The sequence below is a fragment of the Myotis brandtii genome, unplaced genomic scaffold, assembly GCF_000412655.1.
Source record: "Myotis brandtii unplaced genomic scaffold, ASM41265v1 scaffold186, whole genome shotgun sequence".
In the NCBI taxonomy this organism is placed as follows: domain Eukaryota; kingdom Metazoa; phylum Chordata; class Mammalia; order Chiroptera; family Vespertilionidae; genus Myotis; species Myotis brandtii.
This window is the reverse complement of record NW_005356905.1, coordinates 2,116,882-2,133,869: the sequence shown is the minus strand read 5'-3', so window position 1 is coordinate 2,133,869 and position 16,988 is coordinate 2,116,882. Positions and strand designations below refer to the sequence as shown.

At 46.1% G+C, this 16,988-nt stretch overlaps 1 protein-coding gene and 1 pseudogene across 1 annotated transcript in view; one reads left to right on the top strand and one right to left on the bottom strand.

The window, feature by feature from the left end:
* The window catches only part of LOC102244011, a 35,566-nt gene extending 20,719 nt beyond the window's left edge, over nt 1-14,847 (top strand). The window contains exons 12-16 of the mRNA XM_005864123.2: nt 2,259-2,397; nt 3,089-3,142; nt 3,417-3,497; nt 7,005-7,268; nt 13,404-14,847. Coding sequence (XP_005864185.1) covers nt 2,259-2,397; nt 3,089-3,142; nt 3,417-3,497; nt 7,005-7,268; nt 13,404-13,414 — 549 coding nt within the window. The 3' untranslated portion in view covers nt 13,415-14,847. The remainder of the gene's footprint in view (nt 1-2,258; nt 2,398-3,088; nt 3,143-3,416; nt 3,498-7,004; nt 7,269-13,403) is intronic.
* LOC102243719 lies at nt 7,702-10,922 on the bottom strand (annotated as a pseudogene).
* Nucleotides 14,848-16,988: the final 2,141 nt, after the last annotated feature.

Below are 16,988 nucleotides of genomic sequence, written 5' to 3'. Positions count from 1 at the left end.
CTTGAGCGGCAATATTTTTAAAGGAATCTTTTTTTTTCTGAGCAGTAAGTCTCAACAGTGGTCTAAAATATTCAGCAAGCCATGTTGTAGTCAGCTGTGCTGTCTTCCAGGCTTTGTTGTTCCAGAGCACAGGCGGGGTAGATTTAGCAGAATCCTTAAAGGCCCCAGGATCTTCAGAATGGTAAATGAGCACTGGCTTCAACTTCATGCCACCAGCTGCATTAGCCTCCAACAAAGGAGTCCGACTGTCCTTTGAAGATTTGAAGTCAGGCATTGACCTCTCCTCTCTCGCCATGAAAGTCCTGATGGCATCTTCTTCCAATGGAAGGCTGTTTTGTCTACATTGAAATCTGTTGTTTGGTGTGGCCACCTTCATTAATTATCGTATCTAGATTTTTCTGGATAACTTGCTGCAGCTTTAGATCAGCACTTGCTGCTTCACCTTGCACTTTTATGTTATGGAAGTGGCTTCTTTCCTTAAACTTCTGCACTTCCTCACTTCTCTCGGCCTTCATAGAATAGAATAGAGTTAGGGTCTTGCTCTGGATTAGGCTTTGGCTTAAGAAAATGTTGTGGCTGGTTTGGTCCAGACCATGAGAATGTTTTCCATATCAGCAACAAGGCTGTTTCACGTTCTTACCATTCGTGTGTTCACTGGAATAGCATTTTTAATTTCCATGAAGAACTTTTCCTTTGTAGTCACAACTTGACTGTTTGGTGCAAGAGACCTTGTTTTTGGCTTGTGTTGGCTTTCAACATGCCTTCCTCACTAAGATTTCGAGCTTTTGGTTTAAAGTGAGAGATGTACGATTCTTCCTTTCATTTGAACATTTAGAGGCCACTGTCAGGTTATTAATTGGCCTATTTTCAATATGGTTGTGTCTCAGGGAATAAGGAGGACTGAGGAGAGGGAGAAAAGTAGGGAAATGGCCAGATGTTGGAGCAGTCAGAACACATACATACTTATCGATTAAATTCGTGATGTCCCAAAACAATTATAATACTAACATCAAAGATCATGATCGCAGTTCACCATTGCAAATCTATACTAATAAAAGGGTAATATGCTAATTAGACTGGATGACTGGACATCTTCCAGACGTCTAACTTCTTTCCGGACAGTTAGGGGGTGACCAGGCTGGCCGGGGGGGCAGTTAGGGGGTGACCAGGCTGGCCGGGGGGGCAGTTAGGGGGTGACCAGGCTGGCCGGGGGGGCAGTTAGGGGGTGACCAGGCTGGCCGGGGGGGCAGTTAGGGGGTGACCAGGCTGGCCGGGGGGGCAGTTAGGGGGTGACCAGGCTGGCCGGGGGGGCAGGATCAGGCCTAAACCGGCAGTCGGACATCCCCCGAGGGGTCCCTGATTGGAGAGGGTGCAGGCCGGGCTGAAGGATTCCCCCCACCCCCCTGCACAAATTTTGTGCACCGGGCCTCTAGTATAATAATAATGAAGGAGTCTGAACTGTGAGAATTTCCAAAATGTGACACAGAGACATGAAGTGAGCAAGTGCTTTTGGGAAAATGGCGCCAGTAGGGTTGCCACAAACCTTCAGCTTGTAAAGAGCGTAACATTAGTGAAATGCAATAAAACAAGGCATGGGTTGTACTTTTTAAAAAGTGCATTTCTCCCTCCAGGCTCACTAGGCAGCCTGGAGAGGAACAGCGGAGGTGTAAGGCAGGAGGCGGCTGTGTAGCGGTTAAGAGCGCACACTTTGACGTCAGAAGGTGTGGGTGCACGTTAAATTCTACCACTTCCTACATGTGAAGTTGGGCAAGTTTAATTTGCTTCTCTGAGATTCTTTACCCGTAAAATAGCAAAAAGAGGATTTGGTGGGGGAAGGTGTTCAGTGAGGGAGTGTGGGTAAAACACGCAGCATAGTCTGTACATGTTGAATCTGTTCCATCCAGATTGTGTGGCATGATCTAAGCCAAAGAGGGTGAGGAAGTTCAAACGCACTGACGAAAGGGTGGCTGGTGGGTGAGCACACGTTCTAGTTTGGGAACAGGAAACAGGAAATCAGGAAAGGGCTGAAAAGTTAAGCTTTAGGAAAATGAAGCAGAAAAGGAAGTTGGAGTAAGGGGGGCCGAGAAGCAAGAGAATAAGAGGGTGTGTGATTCAGGAATGGGATTTTCCAGGGCCAAGGTGTCGGTGGGCATTCAAGTAAGCATTAACCTATCTAATAATTGTCATCATTTGCTAATGATGTCATCAGTGAGTGAATACATATTTTCTATTAAAAAAAATCACTTTTTTTTTTAAAGGAAATTGAATTTGTGGATGGTTCCCTTTTAAAACTGAAAAGTTATATTGAAGTTTATTTGGAGCAGCCAATGGAGTTTAAATTACTGTTGGTTGAAATGGATTCCGACGAGATTGTATGGAAAGCGAAACTGAGAGAATGTAAGTGTTTTATATCCTAAAGGAAAACTGGTTTGTGGGTGGTGGGGGTGGGAAAGCAAATAGAGTAATTGTCTGTCCCGTCAGCATAACATTTAAAGATCTGATGGAGGGAAAGGCGCCGCTCCTGGGACAGAAGTGCAGCCCTGGTTCTCAGGCACCCACGTCCAGATCCTGGGGGTCAGTGGGTGGCTCAGCGTGTCTGCGGAGACTTCAGAGAGTGGTGGTGGGGGAGGGGGGAAGTTGGCCAGTGGAGGTGTTGTTTTCTTGAGGTTTGGATCTCAGATATTTTAGGGGTGTTGTGACACGACCTGGATGTAGCTCTGCATTTTGGCTGACTGTGTGTCTCATTGGCTGACTCTGCCTCTTTGGTCTTCAACAGATAGCTCCCGCTCTGTGCGATCACAGCTCTGCTGGGGGACCCCACTGCCCCTGTGTCCCCCTGTTCAAATTCTTGGGGCTGGGAAGCCCTGTGACAGCCCCCCCTCCCCTTTAACATCCTCTCCTGCTCATTATTTATCTCCAAAATCCAAGCCCAGCGCATTTGTGCAGATACCAAGCGAAACCCCAAACTCATATGCGAACTTCAGAGAGGTTGCCAAGACCCTAGAGCTCCATACACTTTCACAAGTTGATTTCTTGAATTCTGATTTCATACCAGTTTTTCTAAGTGATGCTTTCTGTGCTTTAACAGGTGACTGGGTTCAACATGATCAGAGTCAGAACGTTTCAAAAAGCAGCACAAGTGGTAAGTGCTGGTGACTGGACACTAAGCGAGTTGTGCCCAGTCTTGGGTTCCTCCCATCCGCTAGGATCTGTGCTTTGCTGTGCCGAGGTGGTTGCATTATGGATCTGTTAAGTGCTCTGTGACTCTGTTAACCATCGGAACAATCTTGGAATCCATTTTCAATTGGTTTCTACCTGAATGATGATGCTTTTTTTAAAAAAAAAAAAACCACACAGATTGAAGGTAATAAACATAATGAAAAGCAAACTTGTTGATTCTTTTTTTTTTTTTTAAGGTAAAAGGCGACGTAAAGTAAGTAACACTCTACCTGAAGAGGAGGTCAGTGCTAAAAGAATGAAGCAGGTTGACACTTCAGGTTTGTAACATTGTCCTCTGTGGCCATCAGTTATTCCCCTGGGCTCTCCCGTCGATGTGCATCCATCACACATGCTCTCGGGTCGGCGTTCCTAGCGCCACATCCGGTTGTGGGCGCCTGTGTCCCAGCGCCTCGGGCCTGGATAAGGGTCCTCCGTGGCCTGCCCCGGCCTATTTTCCCATTCGATTCCCCACTTTTCCCCTTCACTCAGCAGAACTGTGAGGTAGGGGGGGTTCCTTGCAGTCCTTAAAGGTAGGGCCATACCTACCCATCTTTACATTTCCCATAGCACTGTGCATGGAGCCTTCGTGTAGGAGACAGTGAGCATTGCTTGAATGAATGGAATTGTGAATGTCCATGTGTGCGTTCATTGGCTTCACTGTTTTTTTAGCTGTTTCGGGGTGAAGCACCTCCAGTTCAGTCAATAGAGGCAGGTCTCAACTTATTTTCTTTCAATTAAATGGCAGAGACCAAGGCTCAAAAGTTGTGAAAATACAGTGGAGATTTAAAACATTTAACAATACCCTAAGGAGCCAGTTGATGGAATTTGTAGTTCAAAATGCAAGTCCAACAAGAATTCACAAATCTGATTTTAAAAGCCCAGACCCAAATTATATGAGACAAGATCTCAAGCATTTAGGGACCTCACATAGGTCTCCAAATTAACCCTTTCACCAAAGTACCTTTTCTTTTACTATTATTGTAAGAAGGTATGAATCTATAAAAGCAGACAAACTTTATAAAATGAAATAAGATATCTATCTCACTTTCTAGAGCAGGAGACTGTGAGGATGACGTGTGGTTTTACTGTATATTGCTATAGAGATGTTCGTTATTTTTATCAAGTCAACACCAAAATAAGTGAGGCTCTGGAATTATTTTTAAAACCTAACTACATTGAGATACAATTTTTTCCAGTTCTATTGAGGGATATTTGACAGATAAAATTGTATATACTACAGTGTACAACATGATGATTTGGTATACATGTACATGATGAAATATTTATCAATCAAGTTAACAGATTCATCACCTCACAGTTGCTTTTTATTTTAGTGGCGAGAACACTTAAGATTTACTCTCTTAGCAAATTTTAAGTATATAGTATGATACGGTATTATTAGCTATAGTCACCATGCTGTACATTAGATCCTCAGAAATTATTCATCTTATAACTGAGTGGGACATAGTTTTTATTTGATTTATAGGACAAGTTTTTCTTCTTTAAAAAATATGTTTTTATTGATTGTAGAGAGAGAGGAAGAGAGAGGGATAGAGAGAGATAGAAACATCGATGAGAGACAAACATCAGTGGACTGCCTACTGCATGCCCCCTACGGGGAATCGAGCCTGCAACCCAGGCATGTGCCCTGACCAGGAATCAAACTGGTATACTCTTGGTTTATGGGTCAACACTCAACCACTGAGCCATGCTGGCTGGGCAAGTTTTTCTGTTTTATGCAATTATTTGGCTATTTAAAATGAGCCCAGGTGGCGTGGCTCACTGGTTGAGTGTCGACCTATGAACCTTGCCCAGGTTATGGGCTTGGTCCCCAGTAGGGGTTGTGCAGGAGGCAGCAGATCAGTGATTTTCTCTCATCATCGATGTTTCTATCTCCCTCTTCTTTCCTCTCTGAAATCAATAAAAAATATATTTTAAAAATATTAATAAATAAATAAAATAAAATGAGTTCCAATAACAAGTAGCTAGAAATAGAATCAAAACGATCAAATTCACCCAGAAAGATTAAGGATTTCCAACTGTTTTGGAGTTGACAGCGTAGGATCTAAATAAATAAATATTTTTTGTTTGTTTGTTTAGGTATTCCCTCAATAATATTCTTTGAGATGTCCAGTCACTAGCCTGGTAGTTTCAGACTCAGTATATCACTGTGTTGCTTTTAAAAATATGATCAGCCCTCAGCCCGAACAGAATTATTTTGAGATCTTGTTAAAATTTAGGCTCAGAGTCTGATACAATGAGTTTTAGGATGATCTTGAGAACTTTCATCTAAATAGGTTCCCTGGCAGTCGTTTTTATCGTCAGGAGTCTGGAGAGCTAGGAGCGGTCGGCCATGTATCAGGAAACCACCAGAGGGCGAAGGCCTTCTTTAAGAACCCATTCTTCAGACTAGAACAGTGGTTCTCAACCTTCCCAATGCCGCGACCCTTCAATACAGTTCCTCATGTTGTGGTGACCCCCAACCATAAAATTATTTTCGTTGCTACTTCATAACTGTAATTTTGCTGCTGTTATGAATCGTAATGTAAATATCTGATACGCAGGATGTATTTTCATTGTTACAAATTGAACATAATTAAAGCATAGTGATTAATCACAAAAACAATATGTAATTATATATGTGTTTTCCGATGGTCTTAGGCGACCCCTGTGAAAGGGTCGTTCGACCCCCAAAGGGGTCTCGACCCACAGGTTGAGAACCTCTGGTCTAGAAAGTTAGAGAGAGGAAGCCCAAGTGGAAAAGGGTCCAAAAACAAATGTTAGATCCACATTAATAAATTGTTGTCTTTAGAGCAGAGGTGTTGCAGTCCTGGAGGAGGGGCAGGAATTCTTCTTACCTCTCCCTCTCATATCCTCCAGTATTTGTCATGCCTTGAGGATCCTTACCCGGAACTCTACAACCTGTGAGCTTGGCTGCATCATAGCACAAAGTGATCGTTGCAAATCTAGTTTAATGATAGTGCTAATATTTTTTATGGGGCCAGTGGTTTGCATTGGCAATATATGCCTTTCCAAGATTATAACACTGCTTCTCGGAGATCAACAGCTATTACAAATACCATTCCATGACTTTCCTATGGAACGTGCTATTCCCCTAGTGCCAGGAGATGGTGAAATAGAGACTTCAATGCAGACATCTTGCGAGCATTTATATGAGATACAGAGGTGGGCAAGGGCAAAGCTGTATATTTTTCTTTTTGAGCCACATAAGTTCTTTTTGATATCTGAATTTTTTTATTCCAACCTGATTTGTGCTGTTTTATGAAAGTCACATTTGTAATTATGAACATTATACCCCAGTTTAATATTATTATATAAAAGAGTTCCCTTTACTTAAGATATTTTGGATAGCAAGGATTTTTTGGCATTTAAATATATTTTACAAGCAGTTACAATTACTACAAATATAGTCTCCTTTTCTTTTTTTTTTTTTTTAATCCTCACCCGAGGATATTTTTCCATTGATTTTTAGAGAGAGGGAAAGACAGGGAGAAATATCGATGTGAGAGAAACACATTGATTGGTTGCCTCCTGCACGCGCCCTGACCAGGGCCTGGGCCAGGGAGGAGCCTGCAATCGAGGTACGTGCCCCTGACTGGAATCGAACCTGGGACCCTTTGGTCCGCAGGCCAAGTCTCTATCCACTGAGCCAAAGCGGCTTGGGCTAGTCTCTTTTCTAATAGGAGGAGAATACATTTTCATTGTAAGTAGTTATCAATGATTAAGTGTTGAGAGGAACTACTGAATTCCTCATCTGCTTTTAGATGGAGCCAAGACCCTGTTAACAGACGATCAGTTGATTACTCTTGCTGGGAAGTTGGGGAAGGAGTGGAGAGAAATTGGCATTGAAAACCTGGAGTTGGACAGAAGCGATATTGATGATATCCGGAAGAAGGAAGAAAATGTGACAATTTGTAAGTTTCGGATGCTGAAGAAGTGGCAAGACAAGGAGCTAAGCAACGCCACAGTCCAGAATTTATATAACTGCTTGAAAAACGTCTCAGTTGAAGTCCAGGATGTGCTGGAAGGTGAGCAGGAAATGGTCTGAAGTCATTAGCTTGGAGTCCAGCTGTGTCTTTGTGAATAGCAAATTTCCACTGTAAAATGTGAGTCTTGTTTATTTGTAAGCTTGGGTTCAGATTACTACGCAAATGCAGCAGTGAGCTGGTGGCCTGCGATAGCCTAAGTAATGATGTTATGTGCATGGAGTCAGAGGAAGGGGTTCAATCCCAGCTCAGGTGCTGGCTAGCTTTGTGACTAAGCAAATTCTTTTTTTTTTTTTCTGATATATATATTTTTTATTTCAGAGAGGAAGGGAGAGGGAGAGAGAGATAGGAACATCAGTGATGAGAAATCATTGATGATCGGCTGCCTCCTGCCTTCTACTGGGGATTGAGCCCATAACCGGGGCGTGTGCCTTTGACCGGAATCCAACTGGGGACCCTTCAGTCTGCAGGCCGACGCTCTATCTACGGAGCCAAACTGGCTAGGGCTTTTTTTTTTAGTGGTTGAGATATTTTATTGCACCTTTGGTGACTGGTTATGGGGAGCAGTCCCTGCTGGTGTAGCACTCTGAAGAGGAGGCCATCTCAGGCCCGGTCCCTGTAGCTTAGGAGCCAGACTGGACTGAGCCCCCGGGGCTTCCTATGGAAACTGGCACAGTAAAATTACCTGTGATTATCAATAAAATCATAAAGTCTCGGTTTTGACTGCTCTTCAGGTTTTCCACTGGAAGTGTGCAAAGAGGTTGAAGGACATAGGCAGAGTTTTGTCTTAGCCTTCAATGGTGCCCGCCCACTTTCCTCTCATAGTTTGCTCAATTCAGCAGGTGCAAAGGGGCTGGCTCGTTCTCTTTTTGATTTCCTTCACAAGGTCTTCTCTTCGGACACCCACCTCTTCCCTGCTGGCCACTGAACGGAGCTTGATGACCCCATCCCGAGCTCCTGCTCACTGATGATGGGATGCCTGCCTCCTCACAGTACCGCAGCTGGTTCAGTAACTTTGGGTTTTTTCTTGTAAAGCAGCTCAGCCTTGATCCCACACCCCACAGCTCTGAGACGAGCTTCAGTCTCGCCTCCAGCAACGTCTGTGCGGATGCTACAGCACCTGTGTCTCTGTGGTCCATTCCTTCTCCTTCAACACCTCTAAGCCTCTGCTTCATGATGGAGAAGATCCGCTCCACACCAATGCTGAGCCCCACACATGGCACCTTGCACTCTTTAGGGTCAAACAGGCCCATCAGAGCGCCCTCCAGCAGCCACACTGCCCATACCAGGGGCTCGTCCCCTGCCTGGGTTGCAGTCTGTAGCAGCACCGCCTCATAGACCATCCCAGTATAGGAGTCCAGCCCTCGGGCAAGGCTCAGGTTGAAGGAGATCTTGTCAGCAATGCCAAACAGGGTCAAGCTTTTTTTTTTTTCTGATATATATATTTTTTATTTCAGAGAGGAAGGGAGAGGGAGAGAGAGATAGGAACATCAGTGATGAGAGAGAATCATTGATCGGCTGCCTCCTGCCTTCTACTGGGGATTGAGCCCATAACCGGGGCGTGTGCCTTTGACCGGAATCCAACTGGGGACCCTTCAGTCTGCAGGCCGACGCTCTATCTACGGAGCCAAACTGGCTAGGGCTTTTTTTTTTAGTGGTTGAGATATTTTATTGCACCTTTGGTGACTGGTTATGGGGAGCAGTCCCTGCTGGTGTAGCACTCTGAAGAGGAGGCCATCTCAGGCCCGGTCCCTGTAGCTTAGGAGCCAGACTGGACTGAGCCCCCGGGGCTTCCTATGGAAACTGGCACAGTAAAATTACCTGTGATTATCAATAAAATCATAAAGTCTCGGTTTTGACTGCTCTTCAGGTTTTCCACTGGAAGTGTGCAAAGAGGTTGAAGGACATAGGCAGAGTTTTGTCTTAGCCTTCAATGGTGCCCGCCCACTTTCCTCTCATAGTTTGCTCAATTCAGCAGGTGCAAAGGGGCTGGCTCGTTCTCTTTTTGATTTCCTTCACAAGGTCTTCTCTTCGGACACCCACCTCTTCCCTGCTGGCCACTGAACGGAGCTTGATGACCCCATCCCGAGCTCCTGCTCACTGATGATGGGATGCCTGCCTCCTCACAGTACCGCAGCTGGTTCAGTAACTTTGGGTTTTTTCTTGTAAAGCAGCTCAGCCTTGATCCCACACCCCACAGCTCTGAGACGAGCTTCAGTCTCGCCTCCAGCAACGTCTGTGCGGATGCTACAGCACCTGTGTCTCTGTGGTCCATTCCTTCTCCTTCAACACCTCTAAGCCTCTGCTTCATGATGGAGAAGATCCGCTCCACACCAATGCTGAGCCCCACACATGGCACCTTGCACTCTTTAGGGTCAAACAGGCCCATCAGAGCGCCCTCCAGCAGCCACACTGCCCACACCAGGGGCTCGTCCCCTGCCTGGGTTGCAGTCTGTAGCAGCACCGCCTCATAGACCATCCCAGTATAGGAGTCCAGCCCTCGGGCAAGGCTCAGGTTGAAGGAGATCTTGTCAGCAATGCCAAACAGGGTCAAGCACTTAAATAGCAGCTTCAGTTCTCCCAGGCCCTCCAAGGCCTGCTTGTTTTGAGGAAGTTGAGGACCCTAGAGCAGCTGTTCCACCAGGGATACCCGACCATGCTGCTGGCCATAGTTCCCAATTCGGTCAGCCACCCGGGTGCGAAGCCCTTCTCTCCCACCATCTCGTTCTTTACTTCCCCCCAGGACACCTTGTCCAGTTTGTCCACTGACGAGCAGATGGTGCGGAACTGGCTGCCAGGAACCCCACAGCTCTCAGACATCCCATCTGGGATGCGCTGATGGTTCACCTTGACCAGGAAGTCACCTGTCTATGTGAATTCAGGATCTGACACATGATCTTCAGGCACTCTGCATCAGGGGTCCTGGGGTCACATAGCCCGGCAATGTCAAAGTCACACTGGTAGAATTCCCGATCTCGGCCCCGGGTCATGGCTGGGTTATCCCGCCGATTTACTTGTGCTGTGTGGTAGCGCTGATTGTTGGTCAGTTTATTCATTGCCAATTATTGAGCAAAAGGAACAGTGAGGTCATATCGAAGGGACAGCCGCTCCCCACCCTGGCCCTTCAGGTCATGAATAAGCTTTAGAGCAGTGGTCCTCAACCTTGGCTGCACATTGGAATCACCTGGGAATCTTTTTAAAATCCTGATTTCTGGGCCTCATCCTCCGGAAATTCTGTTTCTTTGTTATGGGGCGGGGGCCACAACATTAGTAACAAAGAAACAGTTTCTGGAGGATGAGGCCCAGAAACCAGGATTTTAAAAAGATTCCCAGGTGATTCCAATGTGCAGCCAAGGTTGAGGACCACTGCTTTAGAGTCTTCCCCATACTTTGCAGTCAGTGTTTGCTTTAGTTCAAACACAGGTGTAGCAATGACTTGTGCACCTTGGCGCTTGAAGCAGCTGATGATTATATCAAACACCTTCTCCCGAACTGCCATCTGCCGGGGATTGTAGTCTCTTGCTCGGTTGGGGATTTTGAGCACAAACTTGTGCTTCCCTTCCTCAGGCCCCCGCTGTGTGGCTGTGCCTTCATTTTCAGTAGTTTTGCCAACTCCTCCTCGATCTGCTCAGTGCCGGCCTTCTGCTGTTTCAGTTCCCGCACATGCTCTCCCTGAAGTCGCACCAGCTCCTCAACTCACCCTTTGCCATACTGGCTGCAAACTGGAGAGTGCAAATTCGTGGCCTAACTTTAAGCCTCTTTGTCCCCATCTGTCAGATGGATGCAAAAACTTCTAAGTCCTGGTCTGTTGTGAGGACGAAAAGAGGTCCTGCATGCATGTAAAGCTTCAGGCAGCTGGCCGGTGTGGCTCAGTGGTTGAGTGTCGACCTACGAACCACTAGGTCACAGTTCAATTCCCAGTCAGGCCACATGGAGGTTTCGGGCTCGATCCCCAGTGGGGGGCGTGCAGGAGGCAGCCGATCAATGATTCTTTCTCAACGTTGATGTTTCTCTCTCTCTCTCTCCCTCTCCCTTTCTTTCTGAAATCAATAAAAAACATATTGAAAGCTTCAGGCAGGTAGTAAGGCTCTGTAAAGAATAGATAAGAATGTCATTATGGTACTTGAGACTACTGGTGCCTGCTGGGCCTTCCCAGGCGCTGAAGCAGTGCTCCAGGAGTCCACTGGGTGGCACTAGTGAACCTCAGTTGGCAAAGAAGGGAAGGTGAGTGGGAGAGGCCAAAGGGAGTTGTTCCTGGTCTCAATCCAGAAAACCACAGGGTTCCTTCCTTTGTTTTTAAGCACTTCTTTTTTTTGTGGTTTTGATTTCGTTATATCCAAGATCAAACCAATTCAAAACGTTGGTTATTCTATATTGTTGCCATAGTTAACAAATGCAGTATTACTTCTCAGAAACCTCAATAAGTCGGAGAGAGGCTTTTATTTGGAATGCTAGTTAAATTTTTATTCCACAAAGGATGCAAAGTGTATACTCGCCCTGAAAGTCTATAAGCACTCAGTGATCCCTCGGGATGCTTTCAGGGGTGGTGGGCAAGGTTTCTGAACTCCCCCAGGAAACGTTGGGTGCCGAAGCCTCACCCAAACAGAATGGCTAGTTTCGTTGTCGAGGTTTTCATTCTTGTTCTTGGCTATGTTGAAATTCTGTGGATTACTGAGGCCCACGTGTGGAAACCTGCTCATTTGCATGTTGGCGCTGTGGACAGCAGTGGCCACGCGACAGTGATAACCAGATGGCTCAGAACATCCATCTCAAACCCTTTATAGCAAGTTGTTATCTTGTGTTGTTTGTTTTTATCGGCTCCTGGCCTCACTGACACCTGATTTGCTGATACATTAGAAATACAAAAGGGCTTGTGACATTTTTTGGCAGTACAGGGATCATCAACACTTACTGTCCCAATCTCCTCATTAAATAGGAAAAAAAAAAATCTGTCCGCTAAAAACACCCCCCCCCCTTAATTTACCAATATTTTATGCCCTCCTGAAGCCAGAATACCTGGTTAATTGGCTGAGTTTTATATCTTTATCAGGATGTTTTAGTATCTTATCACCTTTACATTTGCAGTGGCTTCTCTTAAGCTCAGGAAACGTGGAAATGAAAGGCTCAAGTCAGTGATGGGTGGGCAGGCTAAATAACCATCTCAGACAGTGATTACAGAAAATGGAATTTATTTACGGAAAAGAGGGGGGGATATCCAAAGCGAAGAGCTGCACAGCACCGAACCCAGGGGGTATTGGATCGGTGATGGCAGCATAAACATACTACTCAGGACAGTGACACAGGGAAGGGCGCAGAAGCAGCAGCAGGAGAGCCTGGCTGGGCTGCCTTGGCTCTCTGGTAAGTCAGAGAAAAGGGGGCCTTGGAGGCAGGTGCAGGGGGTGAGCCCAGGATGAGCTGCTACTGCCCATTGCTCCCCTGGTTGCACGTCTCCTGGGGTCCTTTAGAGGATGGGGGACACATACATGTGGGAGAGGGAGAGGAGGAAGGGAATGGCATGGGCCTGCTCCTTGCGGGGAGAACGTGCACTGGGGCCTTTGTCCTGAGCACATTTATCTCTGTTTTGCAGGTGGGAATCTTAGGGGAGGCCTCAGGGGAGGGTCTTCATAGAATTTAGCAGCTTTTCAGGTGTGCTCTTTCAGGGTGGCGGTCTCCCCTCTTTCAGGCGATTGGTCCGTGCAGGGCAGAGGGTCTTTAGTCAATGCAGCTGGTCCTGTGGCAGCCATGGTGCCACTTGTCTGGTTTTGCTGCTTTTCTGGGCCTGGAGCTGAAATATAACTGAGGCCTAGATGTTATCTCTAGGGAGGAAAAGGTCAGGGGGTCTACACCACTTGACCAGTGATGAAAGATCAGGGGTCCAAACCGCATGACCAGTGACATGCGAGGGGAGAATGGGTTACCCTGGGGGGAAGTTCTTGTTTTCCCAGCTTTGCCTCTTGCTAGGCATCCGGGGTTTCCTGCCCTGGTGAGTTTCTGTACCTAGACCATCATCCTTGCTCTGCTCATATCTGTCTAACAAACAACTCCCAGGAATTCCTTTTTTCCCCAAGTTTCTTTTTCTTTTTTTTTTTTTTAATAGAAAAGTGATTTTATTTCAACACTTGGCCCATTTTTTCCGTTAATGAATCTCTGAGTTTGTTTAATTCTTTGTTTTGTCAGGTTTCTTATAGGCAACATGAGATTTGGAAGATGGACCACCATTTCACCTGGTCATTGGGTATCAACTTAATGAGACCTTGAACTTAGTCTCTGGAACAACTTCTCCACAGCCAGCCACTCTGGAGCTCACACTATCCAGGAACAAAGAGAATGTAAAATTTTGGAAAACTTGAGGAAGAAAACACCTTTATAATATCAATATATATTTTTTTCTTTTTTGGCACCTCCTGCTCACACCATCCCACCAGCTCCCCAACCCAAACGGATATCATTACAAAGGGTGCTTAATATAACTCAACTCAGGCAGGTGAGAAATGTGGTAATATTCTTTTTTGGAGTAGTGTGGACTCTGAAATTCTTACCAAGTGCTTGAAACACTTTTAGCAATTAAATAGTGGTGCACTTAAACGTGCACCGATTCGGTTTAGCTTTTATCGGGTTGACATTAATAACGAAGAGAGGTTCCCGATCTTTCAGCCTCCACACAGACACACGTGCCGCTGGGTACAATCTGTCTTTTCATGTGAGATTTCATTTCTGTATCTCACCTTACTAACCTCTCTGGTTAGTGGCCCGTTACACCGTCAAACCAGTCATGTTGCCTGGTCCTGGAGTGATTAGAAAGGAATGTCATCCTCTCCCCATCACAGGGTTGATACGCTCGCTCACAGGTGATCTCCTCACCTTACCGGGCAAGTTCGACTGGATCCATTGTCAGAGTTGCTGTCAAAATCACCGGGCCAAGCACTATCTGTCTTGACTTTCACCCTGGGATCGTTTACTTTGGGGGTGGGGGTGGGGAACGCGGCTCAGAAACAGCCTCAGCAGGACCACGGAAAACAGTCATCTCTTCTTGAAGAAGATGCGCCCTCAGGATAATGGGTCACATTGGCTCTTGATAATTGGTGAAGTGTTGGTTTGTGTCTTGTATGTATAGGTGTTGTCGCTCTTCCAGAATCATGCCTGTGCTGATTAGCCTTTTGGATATGTTTTGTTAACTTATTTGAAGACACTATAAATTACCACTAGTCTTCTGTTGTTATTAGCTGGAGCGTTAAAATGAATCTCAATGAATTAAGCAGAGAGTCACACTTTATCGTTTTGCCTGTGAAGAACAAATTTACTTTATAGGGAATAACATATTTTTAACTGTCCGGGATCCTGTGGAATTCAAATCAGTGTCACTTTAATGAGTTTTGTTTATTTTTTAAAAAATTGTACTATATTTTAGGAAACACGTGGAGTTTTAACATTCAGAAGTGTAAACTACTTAAAGGACTTGAATTTTTTAAATGTTTATTATTTTTTTTATAAGTTGTTTTTCTAAGAAAAGCATAATTGCAGAGGTGCTTTGTATATCAGCTGGTTTCCTAGCCATTTTCAACCTTTTTCATACTATGGATGAAGGGAAGAAAAATAAACCTACATGTATGTGTACAGTGCACATGGGGCTCCCTTGTGTTCTTACTTACACGTGGTTTCTCATAGCATCGTGCTCCTCGGTTGCTATTACTGTGACTGGATGTTGGCTGGTTTTGCGCCCAGCGGTCCAGGTCTTGGACAGAGGCTGAGTGTGTGTACCCACCTCCCCCTTCCCCTCAACCCCCATGACCTATTGCACCCAGAGTTTGCACAGGTCTCACTCCAAGGATGCTTTAATTTTTTTTAAAAAATGATTTTTTAAAATATATTTTACTGATTTTTTACAGAGAGGGAGAGGGCTAGAGAGTTAGAAACATCCATGAGAGAGAAACATCGATCAGCTGCCTCTTGCACACCCCCTACTGGGGAGGTGCCCGCAACCAAGGTACATGCCCTTGACTGGAATCAAACCTGGGGCCCTCAGTCTGCAGGCCGATGCTCTGTCCATTGAACCAAACCGGTCAGGGCTCCAGGGATGCTTTAGAGCAGTGGTTCTCAACCTTCCTAATGCCGCAACCCTTTAATACAGTTCCTCATGTTGTGGTGACCCCCAACCATAAAATTATTTCTTTGCTACTTCATAACTGTAATTTTGCTACTGTTATGAATCGTAATGTAAATATCTGATATGCAGGATGTATTTTCATTGTTACAAATTGAACATAATTAAAGCATAGTGATTAATCACAAAAACAATATGTAATTATATATGTGTTTTCCGATGGTCTTAGGCGACCCCTGTGAAAGGGTCGTTTGACCCCCAAAGGGTTGGCGACCCACAGGTTGAGAACCGCTGCTTTAGAGCTTCCCCTCCACCCCTGGCCATGGGGAGGTGTGCTTTTATTTGAAACCAGGTGGATCTGGATGAGTCCCTCACCTGTGCGGCTCTCTAATGGATTGTTCCGCATTTGGAACTCATGTTATTTCACTGTACTGCTTTAGGGCAAAAGTTTCCTCCCCGGCTTTGTCATGTGGAAGCACACTTTCACTCCGTTTTCTAAAGAAGCCACTGTAGTTGCCGATGTCGAAATGTGCTGTCATGAGGTGGTGGTTCCAGCAGCCGTCACAAGGCCTTGGGTGAAGCAGAGCACTGCTGGCTGAAGGGCAGGTCCCAGCCGGGCAGCCTGGATGTGGCTGCTGGCATTGCTCTTTTCCATTCAGTGTAAGCATGTCTGATAATGGCCCTGTGGCTGCTGGAACTAAAATAGAGGCCCCGGGGTTGAATTCTGAGCTCAGGTTCCAAAGCTCTTCCTGCTTCTCCGCTGAGACCTCCAGCTCTGCGCTGGGGCCTCCCAGGGACTGAGATCCAGTCTGTTCCCACCACGGTGTGGATCCATCACAGTCTTTCCCAGTGGGACAGCCTGCAGGTGGCCAGCCATCGTCCTTCCATGGAAGCCCATCCTTGCTGCTCGCTGTGACCTCTGGCCTGAGCCCCACCTATAGACAGGGCCCGCTCTCTGCAGTGGCAGCAGTGTTTTATTGTCAAGCGAGTTGGAAAATCCAAAGGATGGTTTTGTTCCTTAAGAAAACCTAATGGCAGGGAGGAGCTTGGAGGAGTTCAGTGAGTGTGGAACTTCTCCTTGGCCGTAGAGGCCGATTGTGAAGGGAAATCTCACCCGGACCCTGCACTGGCCAAGCATCCAAAAATGGTGCTGCTCTGGCCGGGGGCACTACCAGGGCACTCCTGGGGGCTGCTGAGGGGCTACTAGGGAGCCCTGCCGACCCTGACCCACTCTTGTCGGGCGGTGTGGGGACCAGCCGATGAGATGGCTACTAGCATCTCTTAAATGATCGTCCGGGAGTTTGTTTCTAACACATCTGCCACGGGAAAGCGATCATGTTCCAGTTCACCAGTGTGGCGTGTTGGCACGTGGTTTCCGAAGGATAGTAACCACATCATCCCAAACGGTGGATTGTTTAAATCAACGGGCTTATGAATTTGGGAGACTCCTGTCTGCGAGTCACTCGTGGGTCATTCCAGTTTATGGAGGAATCTCTAAAGAAAAGAAGGTATGTGATGGGGTCTAGCTTCACCAATGATTTCTATCAAATGGGGCAAGAATCTGAAAAATGAGTAATTTGCCACACAGATGACATGGGGTGGCCAAACACATTTCCCTCGCTGTTCACAGGGATCTGAATTGGGATCTGGTGGGAGGGTTC